General features: G+C 39.3%; 1 protein-coding gene across 2 annotated transcripts in view; it reads left to right on the top strand.

The window, feature by feature from the left end:
* The first annotated feature begins 2,992 nt into the window (after positions 1–2,992).
* spegb (striated muscle enriched protein kinase b) overlaps positions 2,993–24,689 on the top strand; it is a 58,142-nt gene continuing 36,445 nt past the window's right edge. The window contains exons 1-7 of one of the 2 annotated variants that reach the window (XM_061723914.1): positions 2,993–4,014; positions 18,246–18,332; positions 19,952–20,012; positions 20,165–21,690; positions 21,793–21,936; positions 22,083–22,265; positions 23,936–24,102. In XM_061723914.1, the coding sequence (XP_061579898.1) occupies positions 3,597–4,014; positions 18,246–18,332; positions 19,952–20,012; positions 20,165–21,690; positions 21,793–21,936; positions 22,083–22,265; positions 23,936–24,102 (2,586 nt within the window). In that variant the 5' untranslated portion in view covers positions 2,993–3,596. Of the gene's footprint in view, positions 4,015–18,245; positions 18,333–19,945; positions 20,013–20,164; positions 21,691–21,792; positions 21,937–22,082; positions 22,266–23,935; positions 24,103–24,689 lie in introns of both variants that reach the window. The other variant, XM_061723913.1, reaches the window with a different exon arrangement.

Below are 24,689 nucleotides of genomic sequence, written 5' to 3'. Positions count from 1 at the left end.
AGGAAAAAAAGAAGAAAAAAATAAAAAAAGGTCAAACATTTCTGAAAAAGCTCCAGGGAGCCACTAGGGCGGCGCTAAAGAGCCGCATGTGGCTCTATAGCCGCGGGTTGCCGACCCCTGGTCTAGCCTGCGTGCTGCACGTTGACTCTCCTGATTGCGCATCAGTTAAAATAAACTTTGGTAATCTTGAGCTCACCGGTGTTGTAGTTTGTTAAGGATCTATACTTTACTTTGTGCAATTTATAAAATTTCCACAACAATCCCAAAAGTTAAATCCCATCTAACACTGATAAGTTTTGGCGAACATCCGTAACATCATGAACTGGTTAGTTAACATTTAATACACAAATGGTTTCGATTTTCAACAAACATGAAGAAAGGTATGTAGCTAATACCACAAACATGACAAGTTTTCCTGTCCAACCTGCCAATACTACCATCACTAGTTAATACTGATAAAAACTCCCACTATGGGAGTTTTTACCTGCCATTGTTTATATAATAATTGCTCGGGGGTTTATGTTTATGTTTATGTTTATGTTCATGTTCTGGATCTCTGGAAAGCGTCTAGAGACAACATCTGTTGTATTAGACGCTATATAAATAAAATTGAATTGAATTGAATTGAATTGAAAAACTAGGACTAGTGTTAGGGTGAAAATGTCAAACTTTTCATGCCACATTTTAACTTTTCATGCCAATCATTGTCTTAAGTTTGTTATTTAATTATTGTTCACTAAATTTTATTTTTCATGTCAAATGTTGTTTTTGATTAACTGTTTTTTGTACTTATATTTGTTCTGACCACTGTTAGTTGTCCTACTACTGTATATTGAATTGTGGGCTTACCTTAAATTGTTTTTTTGTTATTTTCCAATTGTGTATTGGGTCTTTATTCCTCATCTTTCTGCATTTATTAGTGTATTTGTTATCTTAATTTTATACCACAAATGTAGCCAATATGTTTTCTCTATTGAGCTTAGTTGACCACGTGTTTGGAACAGAAGAACATGTGGCAAACGAGATGGAAGGCTGGGGGTTGTCGTTTCTGTTCTTTCAGGAAATGTTGGTGCCGGATCGGACCAAGAAAACCTGATGTGGCGGGACCGTATTGGACAAAGGGACATGCCTCCAAGTCTAATCCAGTCAAAACCGCACCCTCCCCACCTTTAGTAAATGTCTTGTGTGTTAGCCATGTTGTCATCTTTTTTCACCTGAGGACAGTCAGTGTTTTTCACTTGAGGACTCATTGTAAATCCACAAGCTCATGAAATTCTGTAAAATAAACGTCTGTTGAATTTTGATCGGGTCAAATTCCTTCTTCCAATCTTTGAACACATGGACAGACATTCTTTGACCCTAGCTACCGCTACAAACAGCTAACCTCACTACTCCTTAAATGGCTCAGCATTGCCGCTAACTAGAATCACGACTACTGCTGCTACAGCTATTACAATACCAGGCAGCCACTACAACCAAACTTAAACTTGATCATATTTATTGTCGGAGATCCAGTCTTACCACACAAAACATTCAGTATTTCAGTAACATTCATTATTTGTTTTATCAAATCAAATCAATCAAATCAAACTTTATTTGTAGCCTATAGCACTTTTCATGCATAAAAATGCAGAACAAAGTGCTTTACATAAAAACAATACACAAACATAAAACGTATTAATGCCCCACCCACCCGCCACACACATACAGACAGACACAAGCACGCACACTACAATTCACCCAAGTTACACACACAGACACACACATCTAAATAAATATGGGTGTAGACATGTCTGAGCACTCAGGATCCAGGTGAGGAAACGGTATTAGGGAGCCATCCACGCCAGGAGGTCCCATAACCCGCAACTACAAGGGGTTTATCTTAATAGCCAACACAAACTGATTCTCACAGCCCTCCGTTTCAACAGTCCTTTTTATGTATTCATATTTTTACACATTCAAATTTAAAATGACCTCAGTTAGCTTAGTTAGCTACCTATTCACCTATGCATCTACTATTCACCAATGCGGAGTAACATTTCTTATCCTTATCGGGGATAGGATTAAAATTGGAATTTATTTTGGCTTTTTAAAGGGGACCTATTATGGCATCTAATACCTATTTTAAACAGGCCTTGAGTGTCTTAAAAACAAGCTTTTGATTGTTTTTGCTAAATAAATTAGAAATTCAGCCTCTGAGCCATGTCTTTATCTTCCCAGTCTCTAACCTCATTATCTATGCAGGATTCTGAGTGGGCGGGGCTATGATAATGAGGTACTGTGCTGATTGGCTGCCTGAATGACGCGATACACCGCTACCAAAAAATGGAGGAAGCTCCGGCCGGCGGAGTTAGTTGTGGGCGTGGTTTCATGCATCGGAGGCCAACCGATGTAAATCGCTCCCGTCGTTACGTAACGACGGGAGCAGAATCTGAACGGCTCATTGAAGCCACATCACACTGGACGGCTCATCCGGGCGGCTGTACAGACACTGCAGAATTTGGTTGCTTTCCTCCTTCTCTGAGTTGGCAGGCTGAGGGGAAACCACTAAAGCAAGAGAAAACATGTTTTTCATAATAGGTCCCCTTTAAGTTTTAATTCTTCTTTAATGCCTCAGCCATTTCTATGGACAATTGAATGATTATATTTCCTTTCTCGTGATATTTGAACACCTTGGGAAAAGTGAGAGGGCAGCGTCAGCCTTTACGTATGACTTGCAAAGTGAGATATCTGTCCTGTACCAGCCACCCCCCCCCCGTGCGCCAAGTGTTGCACCATGTTCTACTGACCTGAGGTTGGCTAAAAATGACGAGGGGGTGGGAACACAGCAGTGAGTGGGCCGACGGACCATGCAGCTGTCTGTGTAAGAATCGCTGGGCTTTGACTGTCATTTCCCCCTCCAGACTGAGCGGAGGTAGGGAGATATCATGAGTGGGGTGGTTTAACTCATGGGACAAGGAAGTGGGGGGGTGGGGGTGTGTCACTGTGCAACTCGCCGGGTAGTACTAAATGCCTGAATTTAACCAGAAGCCAAGGAAGAACACAACTAAGGAAATTAATTTAAGACCTGAACACTTTTTTTTTTTTTTGCAAAGAAGTTAAACACTCCTGGGAAAAGATTACCAAAAAAACTGGACAGTTAGAGAAAGTCAGGAAAAGGAGTTGGAGAAGCTGGGTTGCCACTTTGAAGAGACAAGTCAAGAGAGTCGCTGTTAATGCAACATGATCTGGTGGGTCTTGCCCTAAAAATACCGCTGTGCAGGAGAGCGGCCGCTATGTCTATATGCTTGATTACCTGGTCATAAACAATTTCTTTTTTCTTCTTCAGACCAGAGTTTTAGGAAATTACTGTTAGCAGGTATGCTTCTACGATTTTTTATTATTCGTTTTTCCAGTAAAAGATACAGATGGATTCTTTGATGTTCGTAAAATGTGAGAAACATCTTAGCTGTAGCTTATCATTAATGCCTGCTTATAGATGTTAATAACCTGATTTGATATTTGTTTAAACTATTGTATGAGGCCAGTCTTAGTGTTGCTGGTTTATAGACTGTAGATAAATAATCCACTGGAGGCTCTACCAAGACAGTTCAACCATGAGAAAAGCTGATGTACAAATGACCTTAAAAAAAGGGGCAGATGAAGCAGTGGCATCCCCAAGTCCTATCATCCCCCCAAAACGGTCTAAAGCAAACCCAGATCAAGTGATGCCGGACCCACGGGGGCTCAGTCATCCCACTCCAACTCCCCCTATTTTCATTCGCAAAATGAGGAATGCTGCCGTGGGGACAGGATGCGACATCCGCCTCAAAGTGAGTGTGGCTGGAGACCCTCAGCCCTCCTTGTACTGGTACCACAATGATGAACTCCTCGACATGGAGAACCAAGAGTACGGCGGGCTCTGGATTAGGGACTGCAAACCCAGTGATGCTGGTCTCTACACCTGCATTGCTAATAATCACCTGGGAGAAACTCGGACCAGCGCTGTGCTAGCAGTCTTGGATCTTGGTGAAGGTAATATCAAGCACCATCTCACCACAGCGCACAAAATATACCAGTTACCCAGCAAACGTCTCAAGAATCATAAAATGAGTATTTTTTCTGACTGATTCCATGAACGCTGATGTTGTGAGCAGTTTCTTTTTATACATGTGGAAATGTTGTTTGCTACGTTACTACATGATCATCATCAAAGATGTTGCTACTTGATAACGTGTACATTAGATGTTGAGACATTTTCACTTCATGATGACATTACGTGTAACATCTTTCCACATATGTGACTATGTACTTGGTACGACTCACGAGACAATGCAAACACTTAACAATGTTGAACTGATCCACCGATGTCTTTACCAGAGTCCTTCCAACACCATGTTTATCACAGTCCCTTCCCGCTTCTTCTTTGCTTTGACTTACTACTGGTCAGGGTTAGGTATAAACATTTGTAGCTATTACCTACATGTCTTCACATCAGTAAATTGAGGCGTTCAGTCATCCTATGTGGACGCTTCCCAAATGCCAAAATGCCAACTTTCGGGTTGAAGCTAAGGCAAGCTTATGCAAATAATAAGAAAAACTGCAGTTCCTCAACTGACCATTGGGGGCGGGCTGCAAGAGCAAGTCCATTTCCATTGACCCACTGATAACTAGGGGTGTGGTCTATTGGGGGTCCGCATAGGTAATGCCTAGCTGTCATCTCTTTTGCGACACTTATGCATAGCTATGTGATAGTTTTGTAGGCTACTTCTTTGACTTCTGAGCTGTGAATAAACACCTGACAGAGCATAATCATTCATATTTAAGGAGAAGACTTTCTGTTGTGCTGTTAGTTGTACTGTTGGCTAAGGGTTTGTCTGAAAGGGACTGACGACGGAACTACCGTAAGCTAAGTAGCAGGCAGCTAAATGCTAACCATCAGATAAATGCAGTTGCCATGTCTGATGTCACAACCAAAACAACACTTGAAACAGGAGGTCCTTTTGTGAATCTTTGGATGGCAGCTTTGCTACTCCTCTGGTGTTGGTCAGCTGAAGGAGCCACAGCAGATCCTCTCAGGACCCTTTAAAGGGACCCACACTCAATCAACCTGCAGCTTGAGTGACGCAGGCTTACTCCAAGGGGTCCTAGCACTAATTTCTGACATAGTTCCGGTAGCGTCACTTGAAATGAGGATGCTTAGATGGGTCTGATCGAAATGAATATAAAGTAATATAATTTACATTATAGGTTAGCCTAAGATAAGCAAGCCAAACTAGAATAGCTGGGACTGAAATAAGTTGCGCCGTTCCAGATGGTTTGCAACCCTTTTTCTGCCCGTTTGTAATGTGGCAAACATCAGTGACATAACAAGAGGCTTATCCAGTTCTTCTTATACAGTCTATAACAAAGCTTAAAACAAAACATAGACGCAGTTATATGTTGCCATTTTACGACTTCTCTGAAAGGATTGTGAGACTTTGATTTAGCTGTGTAGACCAATGTATGGATGACATGTTTTCGTAAGTTTTTTGTAAGTCTATCTTGTAATATAAGTAAACATATTTCAAGTTTTACTTTTAATAATAAAAAGATTTTGGCTCTTTCTGAGGTGATCATATATGGTCTATGTACCCAGTATTCATAAATTTGTTCACTATTTAAATCAAACATCTGCTAAAAGAGTTACAAGCCTCCTGCATGTTTTTTCTATAATAGATCACAATTCTTTTACTGTTTTACATCATTATATGTAGATTATAATAACCAAACAACAGCGAAAACTATAATTATAATCCTCACAAATGATTTTAATCACGTCAAAATTACCCAGTAACTATATCAGTCAATTTAATTCATGAGCAAAAACTATAATTAACAGTTGGGCATTTTCTGTTAAAAATCAATATCTTATGAAAGATTTTACCTTCTAAATCTGTTATATTGTGTGCCTTTTTTATTTAAAGAATAAGAATAATTTCACTTCACTGTTATCTTTTGATCCGTGGTTACAAGTCAAAACAAATATTACCAGGTAATTTTGTGTCACTATATCATATATTTAAAAGAAGAACACAAACAAACTACAGCTTTGAGTCATAATGGATACATGTGTAGATAATCAAATATTAAAATATTACAGATTTTTAGATGTATATATGTTTTTGACATTAGCACCCAGTGGAAAGGTCTAATTTCCATCTTGCATACTGGAAAAAGGCAACTCTTTAAACCAAACATTTAGCTTGAGTGAGTTCCTGAGAGGATGTTGCAGTCAGCATCCTGAATGTCTAACCAAGGATGCTCAGACGAGCTGCACAGCATACATTTTAATGAACAATACCTCTAATTATGCCAAGTTTTATTTCTAGCTTTGATCCAAAATCAGCCCTCCTGAACACTTTGACACAATGGCCACTTTGAAAAATGTCACTACCTGCTCTTTCTAGGACATATTCAATTCCTGTATCAGCAGAAGCACTTTACCAGTGTTCCTCAGTGCTCAGCTTGAGTGTGCCACGGAAATCCACTCTTCAATAATGAACCTCCTTTTTTCTGCATGCACTTGCACAGATGGATACATCAATACTGTTTAACATCAGGGATGTCTTTTGCATATGTAATATGATGTTGTGAAGAAATGGAATCAGCAGTTAAATTACTTTTTCCTTTAGTGATCAGGCAGTTAGAGTCTTTGTGCAAAAAGAGTGGCGATGTCTGCAGCCTGCACAACTTGATGACAAGTCGCTTTAAGTGCAGGCAATGATTTATTTCCCTTCTGAGATTAATAAAGTATTTTAAATTAGGGTTTTGAATATGAACAAGAAACCATATAGTATATGCATTAATCTGCTATATATCTGATTCCTGAACTGAAAACAGTCATCTAGTCACTAATGTATGCGTGCACTGTTTCAAGGGAACTTCCATATTTAGAAAATACGTGACAATGGAAAAGTACATTCAAAGTGTCATTTCACCACAGTACCAGTGTAAAACAGTGAGGCAATGACTCAGTGTTTCACGTAAGCCTTGTTGAGTTGTAGTGAGCCCTGTGCTGCTGGATGTTTTAGGCGTGAAAGTATTCCTTTGGCGCTCAGTTTTAACCTTTGATTTGATTCAGTTCTCTGCTGCGTTGCCATGTGAGTGGTCTCCAGCTGTCCCATCACTCAATGATACTGCCTGAACCCTTTCTCTCCCTCTCTCGCCGTCTTTGAAAATGTCTCTCTGTCCCGCCCCCCTTGTCCACCAACTCTCCCGGGTTATTTATACAGCGGAATGTGCCTGGCCTTAGATTTTTGTGATGCTAGCAGGCCAACATTTCTCCTGTTACACAGCAAGACATCACTGCTAATTTTAGCCAAAGCCCTGAATGACTTACCCCCATCTCTGCTTATCAGGGAATCAGCCAAATCTGAATCACCTGAATACGCAAGTATAAAATTGTCTGTCACATGTTACATACCTTCCCATATGTTGAAATATTTCGGCTCAGTCTCAGATCTCTCCACTTTTGAAATGGGCATTTAGTGTGTAGGCAGTCGATCGATCATATTTGTTTTTTCGTAAAAACACAATAGCATTGTTTGTACATGTGTTGGGACCATCCAATGAGTGTAAACAAAAAGAATAGTTGAATAACTATTCCCTTTGGTGATCGGCCAGCAAGATGCTTTGTCCAAATCTCGTACAAAAATGGAGTCCAAAAGGAGGGATGAAGTCTGCCGCCTGCACAACATGATGACAAGAGTCACTTCTAGTGCAGGCAGCAAGAAACCATATGGTATGTACATTTAATGTCACGGTATCTGCATTTGCAGTGTCAGAGCCAGGAAGAGTCACTGACTTAATAAACTGCTACTCCGCACCACCTGGTGGCGGTAGTGCGCCACTTCTGCTGTTTGCCAGCCATCAATAAATAAAAGGCAAAGATGATAGCAAAGATGGAAAAGAAAAAAAAGAAAAGCAAATCAACATTAAAGGAACTGAAATGGTCGCTCAGTTTCTCTTTGCGTACAGTGCAGTGGTGATGAATAAGACAACTTGTACTGACAACGACGTCTTCTGCCTACAGCACATCCAGTCAGTGCTGAGTCAGCACATCCCTACGACGTAGTAGTTCTTTTGGTGCCATTCTCAGTATGAAACCCACGGCAGGGACATGCCCGATAATGGACTCACGTGTCAATAATTTAGGCCCTGTAATCTGACTCTGACCTCTACTAATAGAACCTGCCTCTATGTGCACCGGCATTGCTAGCTTTCTGTGGTGAGGTAAATCAGCGCTTAATTGTTACAAAAACTTGATATAACACATATAACCCCAAGCAACTGTTTTTGAGGTCCAAGTTAATTTGCAGCGATCCTCTGAGATATCTCAAATTTCAACTGAATGGCCTTGGTCTAGTTAGGGCCCGAGCACTTACAGTGCGAAGGCCCTATTGTATCTGTAGGAATTTTTTTTCTCGTTTTTTTTTTTTTCCTTCTTCCGACGAAATTAGGGCCTTTTTTCCCCCTAAACGTGCCCCAAAAGTCACCAAATTTTGCACGCAAACCAGGCCTGGCGAAAAATTTGATATTTAATGGTTTGCATTAATGGGCGTGGCAAAATGGCTCAACAGCGCCCCCTAGAAAACTTTGTGCCTCAAGCCCCACGATACGGTTTGACGTACATGCACGAAAATCGGTACAGACCTGTATCATGTCACAACTTAAAGAAAAGTCTCTTGGCGCCATGGCCGAAACCGAACAGGAAGTCGGCCATTTTCAATTAATTGTGTAATTTTGCCGCAATTTATGCCATTTCTTCGGCCGTTTCTTCGCCCGAACCGTAACGTGCACCCAGGTGTGTTATACATCAAAATGTGCGTCTCGATCCTGCGACGACGCACATTACTTTTCTCAGTCAAAAGTGTTACCATGGCGACGATAGACGCCATAAAGCGCGCCCCCCTTCATCTGATTGGTCCATATTTGGTAGTTCCTACTTTCTGCCATACGTTTTGAATGGTTTGACATAAAGACTCGTGGGTGGTGTCATCGGACTCGGTTTTGAGTCCTTGAACAAAATTGGTGCAAATTAGCCCCACCCCTTCTTCTGATTGGTCGATATTTGATAGATCCTATTTTCTGCCATAACTTTTGAATGGTTTGATATAGAGAGTCGTGGCTGGTGTCATCCGCTAAATGTCCAGGCCTGAAGAATCTACATGCAAGTCATAGAAGCGCTTCCACTGCAGCACACCTGAACATGCACAAGGGTGTGAGGGCCCGTTCATCGCTGCTTGCAGCTTTAATTCACTTTACTATATATCTAAAAAATGTCAGGACATTTGTAATAGCGAAAACAGATAGGGCTGGGTTGGTTTTATTTTTTAGCTTGAAATGAATTCATTGAAAAATTACAATAGCTTTTTTTTTTCAATTCAAGATATTATGATGGCACCAAGAGGTCTGCTTAGGGAAATATATTGGTCAGAGATCTTTATACCATGTCTGTACAATGCATAGTGTTTTGTTATTCACACATTTTTAGGGCCATGAAGAGAATAGTAGTTAATAATCCTCACAAAATGCTGTTTCGCTGCTTGGATGTCAAATGAAAGTAAGTGAACCAGATCATTCAAGCCATTGTAAATCCAAAAGTAAAAGAGCTCCCTAAAGCTGAAAGGAACTGCAGAGTTGCATGATACAGCTCAGAAACTGTTAGCGATTTTTGTTTAGAAAGCTGTTTGTCCAAAGCTTGTAAAGTAAGCACACTGTTTGGCATAGCCTGTAATTGGAACTTCAGACGTAACCACCAAATGTGACTATGGCCCGAGTCCAGTGTGTTTGGATAGTTGTCTTTCTCCTGGAACATGACTGTGAGTGAACAGGTGGGACCATAGTTGAACTGTGGAAATCCCCTGCATCACCATGTTGCTTCATTAAATACTTCAGCACTTTTTTATTTTTTCTATTGGACAAGTCATCCTCATAGGTCATTGAGGAGTTTATGATGATTGTAAGACCAAATGAAATTAGTCCAAATTAATAAAATAGTTTTTGCAGTATTTTAGAGATTAATAGTTGTTGCACTTTCAGTGTGACTGATATGCTGGCAACCTGTTATGGCTGTACTCTGCATTTTGTTCAGTGACGCCTTCAGTCCCCCCCATGAATCAGATATAGGACATTGATCAAGGAATGGCAATCAAAGTAAGAAAAAAAAAGTCCTACACAGGTCTCAGATCTCATCCTCTTGAGTAAATGTCTGACAAATAACTACTGAAGCCAAAAGAACTGGCCCTCCTAACTCAGTAATGCTGGTAATACTGTGATAGGCTAGGAGCTGAGCCAAAAATCCCAAATGATATGGCAAGTTGTCAAATGTCATAATTAATTGTATATTGCATGGTAGCAGAGAAGAGATCTATTTCAGCCAAGGGTTTCCTCAGCATGAGATGCTCAAATTTCTTCAATATTTGGCAAATTTACTTCGATTCCCTCCAGTTTTCAGCTTAGTTTTCTGGCTGTGTCTGCAAACACTCATGTTTGTCATTTCATGCCATGCCCAGGGGAGCCGAAAATGTGTTGCCGAGACATTCTCCTTGAGTGGGACAATGCACTCTTTCTTCTGGTATCAACTTAAAATGGTAAAAAAAAAACTAAGAATGTGAATGCTTCCGAATTTAATAGTTTTCTAAAATAATTTGTCATAAAATGTTATCTGATCTTCATCTAGGTCAGAATGATAGACAAACAGAATGTGTTTGAACCGATGACCCCGATTGTAATTTGATGCATTTATTGAACCATTAAACATTCACAGAGTTGGAGGGAAATGTTAATGAACCCATATTGTAAATACTTCAACAGAACATGTTCAGACGATGGAGGTTCAAACCAACATACTGTAGTTCAAATGTTATTTTCAGGAAACAGTCATACTTCAGATAGTCATTCATTTAATGATGCATCACGCTATATTAGTTCAGTGCAAACTTCTGTTGCTGCTTGTGGGCATTATTATAACTTGCAGCTCCAGCGATGCTCAGCAACAATTCTCGGGCTCCTCCTGTATGGGCTCAAATTAAAGCCATAAATATTTTGTATCTGTAAATAAACTTTGTACTTGTAGAAATATTTTGTGCGTGTGCAAAAAATATTTGTACTTGCAAAAAATATTTGTACTTGTAGAAATATTTTGTGCGTGTGCAAAAAATATTTGTACTTGTAGAAATATTTTGTGCATGTGAAAAAATATTTGTACTTGCAAAAAATATTTGTACTTGTAGAAAAATATTTTGTGCGTGTGCAAAAAATATTTGTACTTGCAAAAAATATTTGTACTTGTAGAAATATTTTGTGCGTGTGCAAAAAATATTAATACTTGTAGAAATATTTTGTGCATGTGCAAAAAATATTTGTACAAGTACAAATATTTACTTTTATATACTTTTTTCACAACTACGAATTATGGCACTGTTTTGACGTGCCAATAATAAGAGCCAATCAGCGATCTTTGGCACGGGTTTCAAAGCGTTTCTGGATAGCCAATCAGATCATTGCATCGCCTACTGACGTCGCCGCCATATTGGATGTGGCAAGACTGGGCTGCAAACTAATACAAGTAAATGGACTTATTTTCATAAAGCGCCTTTCTACAAAGAAATTTACGTTTTACGTCTCATTTATTCATTCACACACGCACTAATATACTTGGGAAACAGTTAGGCACCAAATATAATATATTTAATTTTCTCAGACGGCAAAAATAAGAACTTTATTGATCCCACATAGGAGTAATTCATGTTATATCAGCTATAGAGAACAAGATAGTTCCGAAAAACAATATATATCCCCCCTGAATAAATGAGACGTAAATGGTAAATTTCTTTGTAGAAAGGCGCTTTATGAAAATAAGTCCATTTACATTAGTTTACAGTGCAGTCTTGCCACATCCAATATGGCGGCGACGTCAGTAGGCGATGCAATGTGCTGATTGGCTCTCCAGAAACGCTTTGAAACCCGTGCCAAAGATCGCTGATTGGCTCTTAGTTTTGGCACGTCAAAACAGTGCCATAATTCGCCATAATTTGTAGTTGTAAAAAAAGTTTGTAGCTTTGTATATCCAATATTGCACACAGACGAATTAATTCCACAGCTACAAAAATGTTTTACACATGCACAAAATATTTCTACAAGTACAAAGTTTATTTACAGATACAAAATATTTATGGCTTTAATTTGAGCCCATACTCCTACTCCTATATGCTGACAACTGTACAATGTGGATTTGTTGGTGGATTGTCTGATGTTTGATAATAATTTAAGCTTTAAGTCTGACCTTGCTCTGACACTGCAGTCAGGTGGTTTAGGTAGTGCTGTGTGAGCCACATGCTGACTGACACAGCAAGTGCCTTCCCCACACGATGAAGATTTGCTGATCTGCAAAAGACAAGAGAGGGTTAATATATCAGGACAGCCAAGACGACCCTACATTCACAACGCAGAATCTTTTATAAGGTAAACAATTACCCAGGAGTAAGAGCTAAAGGCTCGAAGACATTACTGGAACTGACAAGCATCTCTGTTTGAGAGTCTATCATATGTAAGACCCCAAACAGGCAGGCTGTCGGTGGCAGAACACCATGGGAGAGGCTGCTGCTCTCCAGAAACAGAAAACATTGCCTGAAGTTTGCCAAAGAGCGCCTTGACAGTCTACTGGGAAAATGTTTTGGGAACACGAGGACCGGCTTTGTCGCCTCGGAGCTTGGACCACCACCAAAATCTCCCCGGCTATCCACCACCTAGTATAAGTTTCATAGAAGCTGGGGGATGTAGCAGGATAATGACTCTAAACATTAAAGTAAATCCACCACAGATTCATTTGAGAGGAAAGAAAATCCATCTTTTGGAGTAGCCCGGTCAGATCCAGAACTGAACCAGAGAAATTATAATTTTAGGGTGCTATCAGAAAAACCAGATCACACCAAGGACTCCTCAAACCTTTTCTTTCCACTGAAGCTCTGCCAAACACAGAAACATCACGCCATCATGATAATGGGAAGGAAAAAAACAGCAACCAACAGGTATGCATTAGTCAGTATTCAGTTGCCAAGGAGACCAAATTGTAACCTTCATCACCATTGGTTAAGCAATCAACAAACCCTCTGATTTTACGCCGCACATATTGATATGAGCTATTTTGGTGATTCATTTATTAGAGAACATTGGAAATGTGCTTATAGGTTTTTTTTTAAGGTTTTCTTTAAGGTGGGGAACCTCCACAAGATGCAGTGTTATTTTTCATGCTTTGACACTAGGATCTTGTATGATTTTAAGCATCATTGTAAGTTTTATTTATATTTACTGATATAAATAAACTGAACTCAGTTGTGCTACAATTTTTTTTTCATAATGTACAAAGAAAATGTAGATACTGAGCCATTCAAAGTGTAGCACTTAAGGTAGTACGGTCAGACCAAACAGAGAAAACATGGGCGGTGATTGTAATTGCTTTGTAAAATGATAAAACAGCTACAGAATATGTTATGACTCTGGCAGAGAGCAGAGTCAGAGAAAGCAGCCAGTTTGCTGTGAACACTGCTCTACCAATGCAGAGGAGTGAGGAGGACCCTTTTGCGGCGACTCCCCCCTCCTTCAGCCGACAAGACCACATCTGCTCGTTTCACCAGTCGAAGAATAAGACACAGACACATGGGGAGGAAGGGAAAGATGAAAAATGCCAGCCAATGCTGTAGAAGACTGATCTCGAGAGGGCTGGATCACTCCCACAGTGGGTTTTTTTTTGCCTCTCGGTGTGCACTGCCTGTGGGGTGGAACACAGTGGGGGAAGATGCTTACACTGTCGTTGGCCATTATGTGGACACAGAGGCTTCCTCAGAGTGGATGATATGCTTTCAACAGACATTTCCACCTGCGGATGGAGGTTTATACTCTTTGCTTTCAGAGAAAGATGTTTTGTCAGAGGGATTGCTGAGACTCTAACTTGTTACATAATGGGAAAAAGTGCCTTCTTTCCTTTTCTCTTTGCATTTTATTGAGAGGATTTTATATTCTGTGCAAGCAGAGCCACAGTTTGAAAGAAACTGATTCTTTCGCATGCAAACTGCTCATGTCTTTGTTGGAAATGCCCTTATTCAGGCGTGTAGTAATGGCTCGGAACCCCCAGTGTGTCTTGGGGAATACCCTGCAGCTGAATGTAAGCCAAGACAAAAAATACCTGCTGAGGACATACCAACAGTGGCCATGAAAAAAACTCTGACCAAAGACAAAAATCAGGCAAGTGTATCTTCATTCTTGAACTGTTCAAGCTTTTCAAGTCTTTCGGTGTTGACAAAAACATTCTACAGACCACAAAGCGCTTTCACAGCTGACAGTTCAGGGGTTGTCACAGTGCTTAAAGGAAGCTGCTGAGATTGTTCACCCCACTTTAACTGAATATGACATGTTACTTTGGGACATGCTCATTTTGTCATGAGAAAGTTGCCCAAAACTTCTAAATAAATCCCAAAAGCCGAAAGTACATCGAAAACTTTTGAGCTAATTTCAGAGAGAATTGTCCACTGGTGTTAACAGTTATCGGCTTCTTTATTGATGTACACTCCCTTGGAAAAAATATACACTACATATGCTCTCCTGCTTTATTTTGTGGCATCGCTGACTGTAATTAAAATGTTTGGGGAATTCATGGAATGAAATGGCCCAAATGTGCAAAGTAGAACTGGTATGTGTATATTATCTCGCTCTCTGTGTCCTGTATCAAAGGAAGTATTTCAGTAAACATTTAATGGACTTGTGCTGAATACAGCAAACTTAAAAACACAGCACCCACCTCTTGTCTTGCTGAGCGTGGGCTGCAAAGCATTAGCAGTACAGTAGCTGCTACCAGGTGCATTTTCAATCCATCATTTAGACCGTCACAACTACTTACAAAGTCCTCTACTGAAAGGGCTGTCAAGCCACTGTGGTTGGTAGGCTCGCTTTTTCCTCATCATCGCTCCGTTGAAAGTGTTGCCAGAAGGCTGAGGTCTTTGGCATGTTGTCTTCCTTTTAAAGTGAACAGAATAATTTTTGCGGCTGATGTAGACACCCACGGGACACATTTCTGGAGGAGACCAGATAAGACAAAAACTTTAGATTTTGGCCATGAAGGAAAACACTTGTTATGGCGCACACCAATAATCCTGAAATAGAAATCCCACAGTGAATCATAAAGCACGGTGGTGGCAGCATCATCATATTGGGGGTGTTTCTTTTCAGGAAGGCCTGGGGAATTTGTCCGACTGGATAAAATGATGGAGGGTGCGAAATGAAAGGAAGAGTGGAGGATGTTTTTTTTGTCCTTCTTTGCCTTACCCCTGGGTCCCAACAGATGCAGAAGCGTCACAATCCGGCTACGCCTGTAGCTGCCGTGAATCATGGCCAGACCTGCTTCAGTGGGAGTGGTTCCAACAAAAGTTGCATGATGCAGTTTAGAAGTGTACACGAAGCAACTATTCACTCTAATTCACCAAAAATACATGCCATGTCTGGTTTTGGCTCTCAGCTTTGGAAAAGTTGTGTCAATTTACACCTTTTAGGTCAACGTGACAGGAAGTCAGATGTAGGAAGGCAAAGATGATTGGACGAGTTTCAAAATAGAACACCAGGTGTAGGCTGGAACAACAGCAACATTAGGTTAAATGGTGTTATGCAAATAATTCAGAGGGTTTCATGAGAGATTTCAACCGTATATATTAAGTGTTTCATTTTAGAAGTAAAAAGCCCATTTTTATGGAAGCATATGAGGAACTATATTCAAATTAAAATGCATTTGCGGAAATGCTTTTTCATTTTAAGAATGTAGCTGCATTATTTGAGTCAAAAATAAAATTGATAATAATCCGAATTGCATTTTAATTTTCGTATTCAACACTGCTCATTCTTGTACTTAATTCAAATTAAAAAGAAAAAGACGTTTGAGATTTAATTTTCAAATTTTAGATTTAAAATTGAATATTGGGAACTATTTGCTGAGGCATGATTTGAAAATTAAATCTCAAAAGTCTTTTTCTTTTTAATTTGAATTAAGTACAAGAATGAGCAGTGTTGAATACGAAAAATAAAATGCAAATCGGATTATATATTATCAATTTCATTTTTGACTCAAATAATGCGGGCACATTCTTAAAATGAAAAAGCATTTCCGCAAATGCATTTTAATTTGAATATAGTCCCTCATATGCTTCCATACATTTTTGACCACTTCTTATAAGCATAATACTACTTTAAAGGAGAAGATTACTGACAGAATCTAATGTGGTTTTGAAACTTGTGGCTAAATTCCCAACCAAGCATGCAGCTCTCTTAAGGACCTCCCTTCCAGGGAAGCCCACTGGTGAAATGCTCCTGGTGAGGCCTGAGGTCATGCCGAGGACGGGGCAAAAGAGCGGTCCAGCCATAGTGCAGTGTTTCTGCTCCCAGCGGGACCCAAGTATCCCAATTACAGTAGTTTTCATCTTCACAGTAGTACCATCAAAACTCCATTTCAGTTACAGGTAGTAAGGCAACGGAGGTAAGCAGTTTTACAATAGTTTGAATGGTTTTTAAAGCTGCTGTACTTGGACATAAAACATGCTCTTGAATTAAAGTCCACTGATGTTCAAGTTTGCAGTCGTACATCAAGCTCTGCCCGTGTGAAATAAATCTGCCTCATCAAGTCTGTGATTGTGTAAATGTGTGGCTTTGTGAAGCCAATCGCAGACGTAATGATAGTAAGATATCTGCATGTGAAACGCAACACTTGAAGTTCCCACACTGTGTGTGACTCCGATATTACGGCTGTGAATTGTGACCCCCGTCTTCATACCTGGTTGACAATTCAATAACAAACAGAACTGTCCAATCAGTAAAAAAAAAAAAATGGTTTCATGACCTTACCTGCTACCTGCTGCAGGAGTTGAATCAAAGGCAAAAGTTTATCTTTTTCAATTTTACTTCAGAAAACAAACTTTACAGACTTCACTAGAGTAAGAGTAAAATAACTCCTCCAAATCTCACTACTCTAATTTGCGCATGTCATAAACAAAACATTTACATTTCTTATTGTATTACTATGTGTTTTAGGTTTTATTCAGCTGTAAAAATGTTTTTGAGGGGGTTGACTTTGAAATCACGAGTGCCATCACTTAAATGCTGTCCAGGTTAACTGTATGGAAAAGATTTGGTGTTACAGAGTTGGATCATGAGCTTTCCACGCATGAATCATGCACAGTAAACCACCATTTAAAAATGATGCTATGTGTGTACCAGCCTGTCTCTGAAATAGAGAAAATAAATGAAAAATGAAGGAAACAAGGCTTCTATTCTATAGGAAAGTAGTTTCTTTTTTTTATTACAGTGATGTAATTGCTCTATTCATTAGCCATGTTTGGTGTCGTCCACATTGTTCTATTGTGTTCTTCTGCTTCAAGCGAACAGCAGTGTTTTATGAGCGTTTCCACCCACTGTGAAGCAAACACCTCATAGGAGCTGCTTAGATGCCAGTGACTCAGTAACCAGCGCTTTCTATTTTCAGTCCTGCATGACTGAATTTTCTCTCAGTTTGTACAGCTTGAACAGTCCCAAGATAAAACCGAGAGCTGAAATACCTTTTTTTTTCTTTGACATACTCTCACAGAAGTTTTTATAATGCTTATATCCACATCTTTAATCTTAATTTGCATATGAGGAGACAGGTATGAAGGACAAAAACCCAACAGCAATTCTGCTGGAGCCATCACCCATTCCTTTATTTTGGTCAAATGTGGTAACTTAATCAGAAATTCAACAAAAAGGTAACAAAAAGAGCCAGGCTTAACTTGGGGCAAGTTGATTAAATCTTGGATATTTGTGTTTGCCTGACATTTAAGACTCCCTTTTTACAAACTTGGATTCTTTTCTTGTCATCTACTTGTCTGAAAGTACTGACTACCTGGATTTTATATGACCACTAGGTGATTGATGAAACTTTTTGAAACTTAGACTTACTGTACAACCAAGCGTTAAAAATGTGGCTTTTTCATTTGAAAGGTGTCTTGTTTTCTAATCAAATACCAAGTAAGGTTCCACTGAGTACAACATAGTCAACATGTTTCCAAGTAAACATTCTTGCAAATGCGACTTCTGAAGTTATTTCATTTCATTTTCATTTCTCCCTGACTGTTTTTTTTTAGTCTTTCCCTTTTGTAAATTGTGTATTTTTCTTGAAAGCAAACTTTTGTTTTCCTTTTTTTTTGCAGATTCTGAAACAACAGAAGATGAAGGTGGAGACCAGTTTGAGACCAAAGAAGACAGTGGGGATGTTGAGGACCAGGCTGTTCATACAAGTAACCATCAAGTTTCCAACTTCTTTTTTTTGTTTTTGTTTTTTTAATCTGTGGAAAATCCACATTAGATTATCTTTTACTTTTGTTTGAGGTTTGCATCTCTGTCATTGCCACAGTAGCTTAGCCTTAGCCTATTCCTTCATTGATATACTAATGACCAAAAAAATGTTGTAGATCAGTTTTATTTATGCTGCATTGACTGATTTTTGCTTTGGTTTTGTCTTCTTCTTAAACATAGAGAAAAAAATATGAATTATCATACTAGGTTAGGCATTAACTAAATGAAGGCATTAATTAAAACCTACTTATTGAGCTCTAGAGTTTATTTTAAACACTGCGGCTATGCTGTAGGACTCATATATCCCTGAATATCTCTCCCTTAATATAGACCACTTAAACTCATGAAGTCTCTAATGTACCACACAAACTAGTGTAAATATGTAAGATGCTTAATTTTAGTACATGCATCGTCTGATAATAAAGTGAATGGTCATTTCGTGTTGGTTCAAGTATATCAAGTATTCACGTGGAGCTCTTTTGGACAAATTGTTACATATAGAGCAGATGTAATCAGTTTAACATGGCCTACTGTAGCGCTATAGAACAGGCTATTTAGACTACGTATGATCCAGTTTTAAACAATGTTAAATGCAAGCACTCAAACCACAGTGTTGACCTTAAAGGTGAGAGTGTGGAAGTCCTGAGCTCATTCATTTGTAAGTTGCACATATGACACTTGTGGTGTCTCAGCAGGGGTAGCAAGCGAGATCAGTGGTGCAGTCTATTGGATCTCATATGGATGTTAAAATACAAAAGCTCCATCATCTCTAAATAAAGCTATCTTGGCTGTGGCCGATAAATTGTCACTATAAACCAATTAGTTTTCTTTCGATGTTTGTATGTTTTTCATCTTATGACTCACCTTCTCTGAATTATCTTTTTAAAATGATATGTGATCCACTTCTGTAGCCACCAATATAGCTATCAGGCCCCACAATGCAATGGGTATTTCCATTAATTCCTTGTTTTGATACCGCTTAGCAAGCTTTGTAGATCAGAGTGACAAAGAAGATGTGGATTCAATAACGGTACACAGAAGTTCTGATTAGATTTTCAACCACTGCAATAACACTGAAACCACAATTAGTATCGATTTAAAGATTTGAACTAATCAACTATGCACCATTTCAATGTTCTGTGTCTTCCATAAATCTGAAGAAAAAATATCGAAATCTATCTATTTGACTGAAAATTGTAGAAAGTTGCAGAAAAAAACAGATCAATGTTAACATTTCTTTGTTATGTTTATCTTCAAATTCTAAATGTAATTCATATTTTACTTTACTTGTAGCTATAATATGAGGGAATGATTGGTAAATGTGGGTTGTTTTCTTCTACATTTGTCTTTAAACTGTTTGCATATAACTCGAGGCTGAAAACAAGGTTTATTCAGATTCAACACAGACAATGACAGCATTCAAAGTTGCCATGAATAGACACTTTACAATTGTCTTTGATTTATTACTTTACATAAATACAGTGTTCACTGAGTCAGAGAGTACACCAAATCTTTACATTTACAATTTATCTATGCATTTCTTCTTTTACATGAGAAACAGTGATGGAAAAATGTGACGAGGGTAACAGCAGAGCACATGGACATCAGGATCACTATAACAGGTAAGCAAGAAACACACCTTTGCACTTACAAAAGGTCTTTGAGGCGTTGAATTTAGTATTAGACCCACATTTGACACAGAAACAGGTTTTAGCAGCTTTTATATCTGTAATTGATCACCTATTCCAACGGAATTTCTTTTAAACTTGCTCAGGAACCAGTCAGAGGATTTTTCAAGAGATTCTCCCCCCCAAGTCCTCCCACCACCATCCCCAAGGCTGATCAAATCTGTCTCCACCTCTCCTATGCCAAGTCGCTCTGGTTCAACTACTCCTATCAGCTCACGTAAGAAAACTACTGTGCCAACTGAATACCAAGACACAGTACCTGGAGAGTTTGAAGAGAAAGTTAAGCAACCAAAAGCTCAAGGTAGCTCCCAAGACTCCCGACCACAAACTCCACTGAGCGAGTACTCCCGCAAGGAATTCGCCCTCAGACCTTCTCCTAAGCTTACAAGGGCAAGCTCAAAAGTTTTTGAGAAGGTCCGTGGCTTAGAGGAGCGGAGACGAAGTCTTGATATTCCAGAAGGTTCCACCTCAGGAAGATCCTGGGCAGGGTTCAATCGTGCCGGCTCTGTAGATTCAGATGATGGTGGAAGCCGGTTAGGAATTTCAAGGGAAAGTTCTCGGGAAGACCTTAGGGAAGCCCTGAAAGAAGATGCTGCTGAGCGTAGATCTATGTTTAGACAGAGAGCTGCTTCTTTGGAAGATAAACCACGCTACTCCCAAAAGGTTCAGGACATTGAAAACAAGTTTACAGAGGAGCTTCAGCGCATCAAGAAGCTTGTCGGGAAACCCCATATGAAAAAATCCTTTTCAACTGAACAGCTCACCCTAAAGGGTAAGCAGCGCCAGCCTTTCAGGAAAATTGAGCCTATTCCTCCACAAGTTCTACAAAAGCTTCAAGAAAGGGAACGTGTGCAGTGGGCAAAGGAAAAGAAAGAAAAGGAACTAAGTCAGCAACCAACAGAGCAACAACAGCAAACAGTGCAAGAAAAGCCCCTTAAGACAGCAAACACTGGTACAACAACCGCAGCAGTTGGTAGTTTCAGCAAGGTTCCAGGTCCCCCAGAGTCGATGCAGTTATCTGACTTACCAGGACAGCGGTCATTGAGGGAATTAAATAGAGTCAGCCCAGTTACAGAAATTATTCAGAGATCTTCATCTCCAGCATTTTACCATCAACAAAGGGAAGAGTCACCAAGTAGAAATGTTGCGGAGATGACATTCCGCAAACTCGAACGAAGGCCACCAAGTCCGCTTGTACAAAGGGTAACTCGGATGCAAGATTCCCCACACATCCAGGAAACAGCACTAACACCACAGAAGGAAGACACTTCAGGAAGAAAGACACCAATAGAATTTGTGTTAAGAAAAATTGAGAACAGACCTGAAAGCCCTCTGGTACAGAAAAAAACTGTTGTCTCGCAAGATACTCTCCTTCAACCTCCTCCAAAACCTCCAAGGGTTACCCCAACACAGGACATAACGGAATTGGAGCCGTCCAAAATGGCCTCAAAGATACAGGTGCCTACAATTATTGTTGAAGATGAAAAAATGGAAGAGGATGTTCCAGGGAAGACAAGTGAGACCCAGAAGAGGAGTCCTACTGCCAAAGAGAGACAACAGCTGAAGACTAAAGGAAAGAACCGTCGGTCTCGACCCATGTCTCCAGAGTTAGGTTTGTAGAGCTTCCTTGATAAAGTTTTTTGCAGTTGTATGAATTTCCAGTCAGTCCTATTTTATGTTTATGCAATACTTTTTCCTATGTTGAAATGTGTAGATTCTTCCGATGATTCTTATGTTTCTGCTGAAGAAGACCCAATGGAAGCGCCATTGTTTGAATTTCCCCTTCACGACACTGTAGCATCTTCTGGTGCAGATGTGCTGCTAAAAGCTATCATTTCTGGAACCCCTATTCCTGACGGTAAAATAATTCACTTTCAGTGGCACACCACACAGTACATTTGAATTTCATACTTAAGTAACTTATTGGCTGATTTCACTGTTTTAGGATTTTAAAGTTGTGTGTGTGTGTTTTTTAAACAAATTTCTATGTTTTCTCTTTTCAAGTTACCTGGACTAAAGACAATGTTGCCGTCATAGGCTTAGAACATTACACAGTCAAAGTGGAGGGTGAACGACATAGTCTGCTCATCAAATCAGCAAAAATAAGTGATGGTGGGAAATACTGTGTAACGGCTGTGAATCAGGTGGGCAAAGCCAGCAGCAGTGCCACTCTCATAGTTAAAGCAGGTAAGCTTTACTTTAGATATATGGATTACCGTATTTTCTGGACTATAAGCCGCTACTTTTTTCATAGGTTTTGAACCGTGCGGCTTATACAAAGGTGCGGCTATTCTGTGGATTTTTCTTCCACCGCTAGGGGGAGTGCTAACCGGAATTAGAATAAAAACTAAGAGAAAATAAATGCAAAGAAGAATACGGTACTTCTTCTTCAGTAGATAGAAGTAGGTAGACGCAGATTTCAAACAGATAAATAGATACATAAATACTGGTTATTTTCTCTTGGTTTAGTCCCGTTTTAATCAGCAAAGTTGCTGACGTGTTAAAAGACACTGTTAGGAAAGGATCTATTTAGGTACAAACATGTACATGATTTACAGTTCAAAATCCTTCTGTACATGTAGTAAATATCTAATCTAACAACAGAAATATCTGCGGCTTGCATATCTTTTTTTTTTAAATAGAGCAGATGCGGCTTATATACGGGTGCGGCTTGTATATCTTTTTTTTATTGTTTTTTTTAAAAATGGAGTGGATGCAGCTTATATACAGGTGCGGCTTATAGTCCAGAAAATACGGTAATTGTTTTTTCTACATGTACTACAGTTGTACAACTACAGTTTGATTGATTGATTGGTTGCTTTTAACAATTAGCTTAGCCTGAGTCCCACTGCCAAGGTCCAGTGGAGCCCTTTTGTTCCATCCTCAGCATGACCTCAGGCCCCACCTTTCAGAAGCAGAGCTCTCCTGAGAGCTGCTTGTTCATCAAAATAAGAGTTTTCCCCAAAGGTTTCGAGGTCACATGAGAATCATATGGTTATTTTCTCATTCAAATAAGTATTGCTTTTACTGAGTACTGCTTTTATGATAAAAAAAAAGATGGGTGGCGTTAAATCGACTCCTGTCCTCCTTGTACCTGAGTGAAATCTCCTCGAACACCTCTGATTTATTTACCTGGTGTCTCCAGAGGACAGCAAAATATCAATGTCTGTTGAAAAGAACTATAAGATAAAAACTAAGATCAGGTCTTTTCATACTCACACACACACACACACACACACACACACACACACACACACACACACACACACACACATATATACACACACACACACACACACACACACACACACATATATACACACACACACACACACATGTAAAAATAGCCTACAGATTTAAAAAGAGGTTAGGGAGGTTGGTGTAAAGCACATCACATAATTACTTTCAGTTTGCGGTATTGACTTGAAAAACCATTGTGCGGTTTGTTCCCACACTAGCATTGTATTTCTCTCCCACTCCTTTATTGTTATCTCCCTGAGCAAGATGTGTGTGCCTTATATTCCAGCTGAATAACCTCACTTATAGTTACCATAGCAACTAAGAGGTGAAACTGAACCTATAAATTGCCTGCTGAGCCTCACAGGCTCCACTCACTGTGACTGTTGTTTGGATTTCACATTTTGCACTTCAGACCCTAATTTAAAAAAGGGGCGGGTGGGGGAGGGGAAATACATGCAGTTTATTTTAGTATGTACGGTCATTGCATTTTTGTGTTCCTACTGAGCTGTTTAGAAAAAAAAACTTTAACACAGGCAACATTTAAGGTGTTAATTAGGCTAATTATATGCATCAACTTCAAAAGGAAACGCAATTATTATACCTTTTTTATTTTACAGGCCCTATGCAAGAACCAAAGAGAGTCCTGGGTGTGCCAATAGATATCAGCAGTCCGATTACCTCCGACGAAGAGTATCTCAGTCCTTTGGAGGAAGCTATGGATTATGGAGAGCCAGAGCCAAGGGGAGCTATTGACACACGATTCAGAAAACCTCCCGGATTTCTGGTGAGACTGTTCAGAGCACAGTCAAGTCATTTTTTGATTTTAGAGTATGGCCAGATCTGAGGAAGTTTAGAATTTACATTTAACATTACAATACAATAACATACAATGCAATAAAATACATAAACATTTTAAAATACTGCACGCAAGTGTTACAACGCAAGTGTCAGTGTTACCACTCCAATTCCAAATGTAAATCAAAATAGAATGCATTCATTTGCAAATAAACCCAAACTTTGCTCAAAATAGAACTTAGAAATCCGATCAAATGTTTAAATCAAGAAAGTGTACTATGTTAAAGAAATAAAGATGCATTTTTAAATTTGATGGCAGAAATATGTCTATAAAAGTTGGGACAGGAGGGTTTTTTCTTTTCACAACTGTCCATATTATATCTGGGAGCTCAGGAGATCAGCTGCTGTAGCTTTGAATTGAATATAACCGAACCGAATAATAGATTATTAATCCCAAAGGGAATTTATGTTGTTGTAGTGTAAATTATTTAGGAATATATATATAAAACAAAGTAGAAAACTAAGCATATTAAAATTAACATCAGGAGAAACGCTTGGATAGTAGATGTGGTTGAG

This window comes from Cololabis saira, chromosome 6, assembly GCF_033807715.1.
Source record: "Cololabis saira isolate AMF1-May2022 chromosome 6, fColSai1.1, whole genome shotgun sequence".
Lineage (NCBI taxonomy): Eukaryota > Metazoa > Chordata > Actinopteri > Beloniformes > Belonidae > Cololabis > Cololabis saira.
The sequence above is the reverse complement of the archived record's forward strand: the minus strand, read 5'-3'. Positions and strand labels throughout refer to the sequence as shown.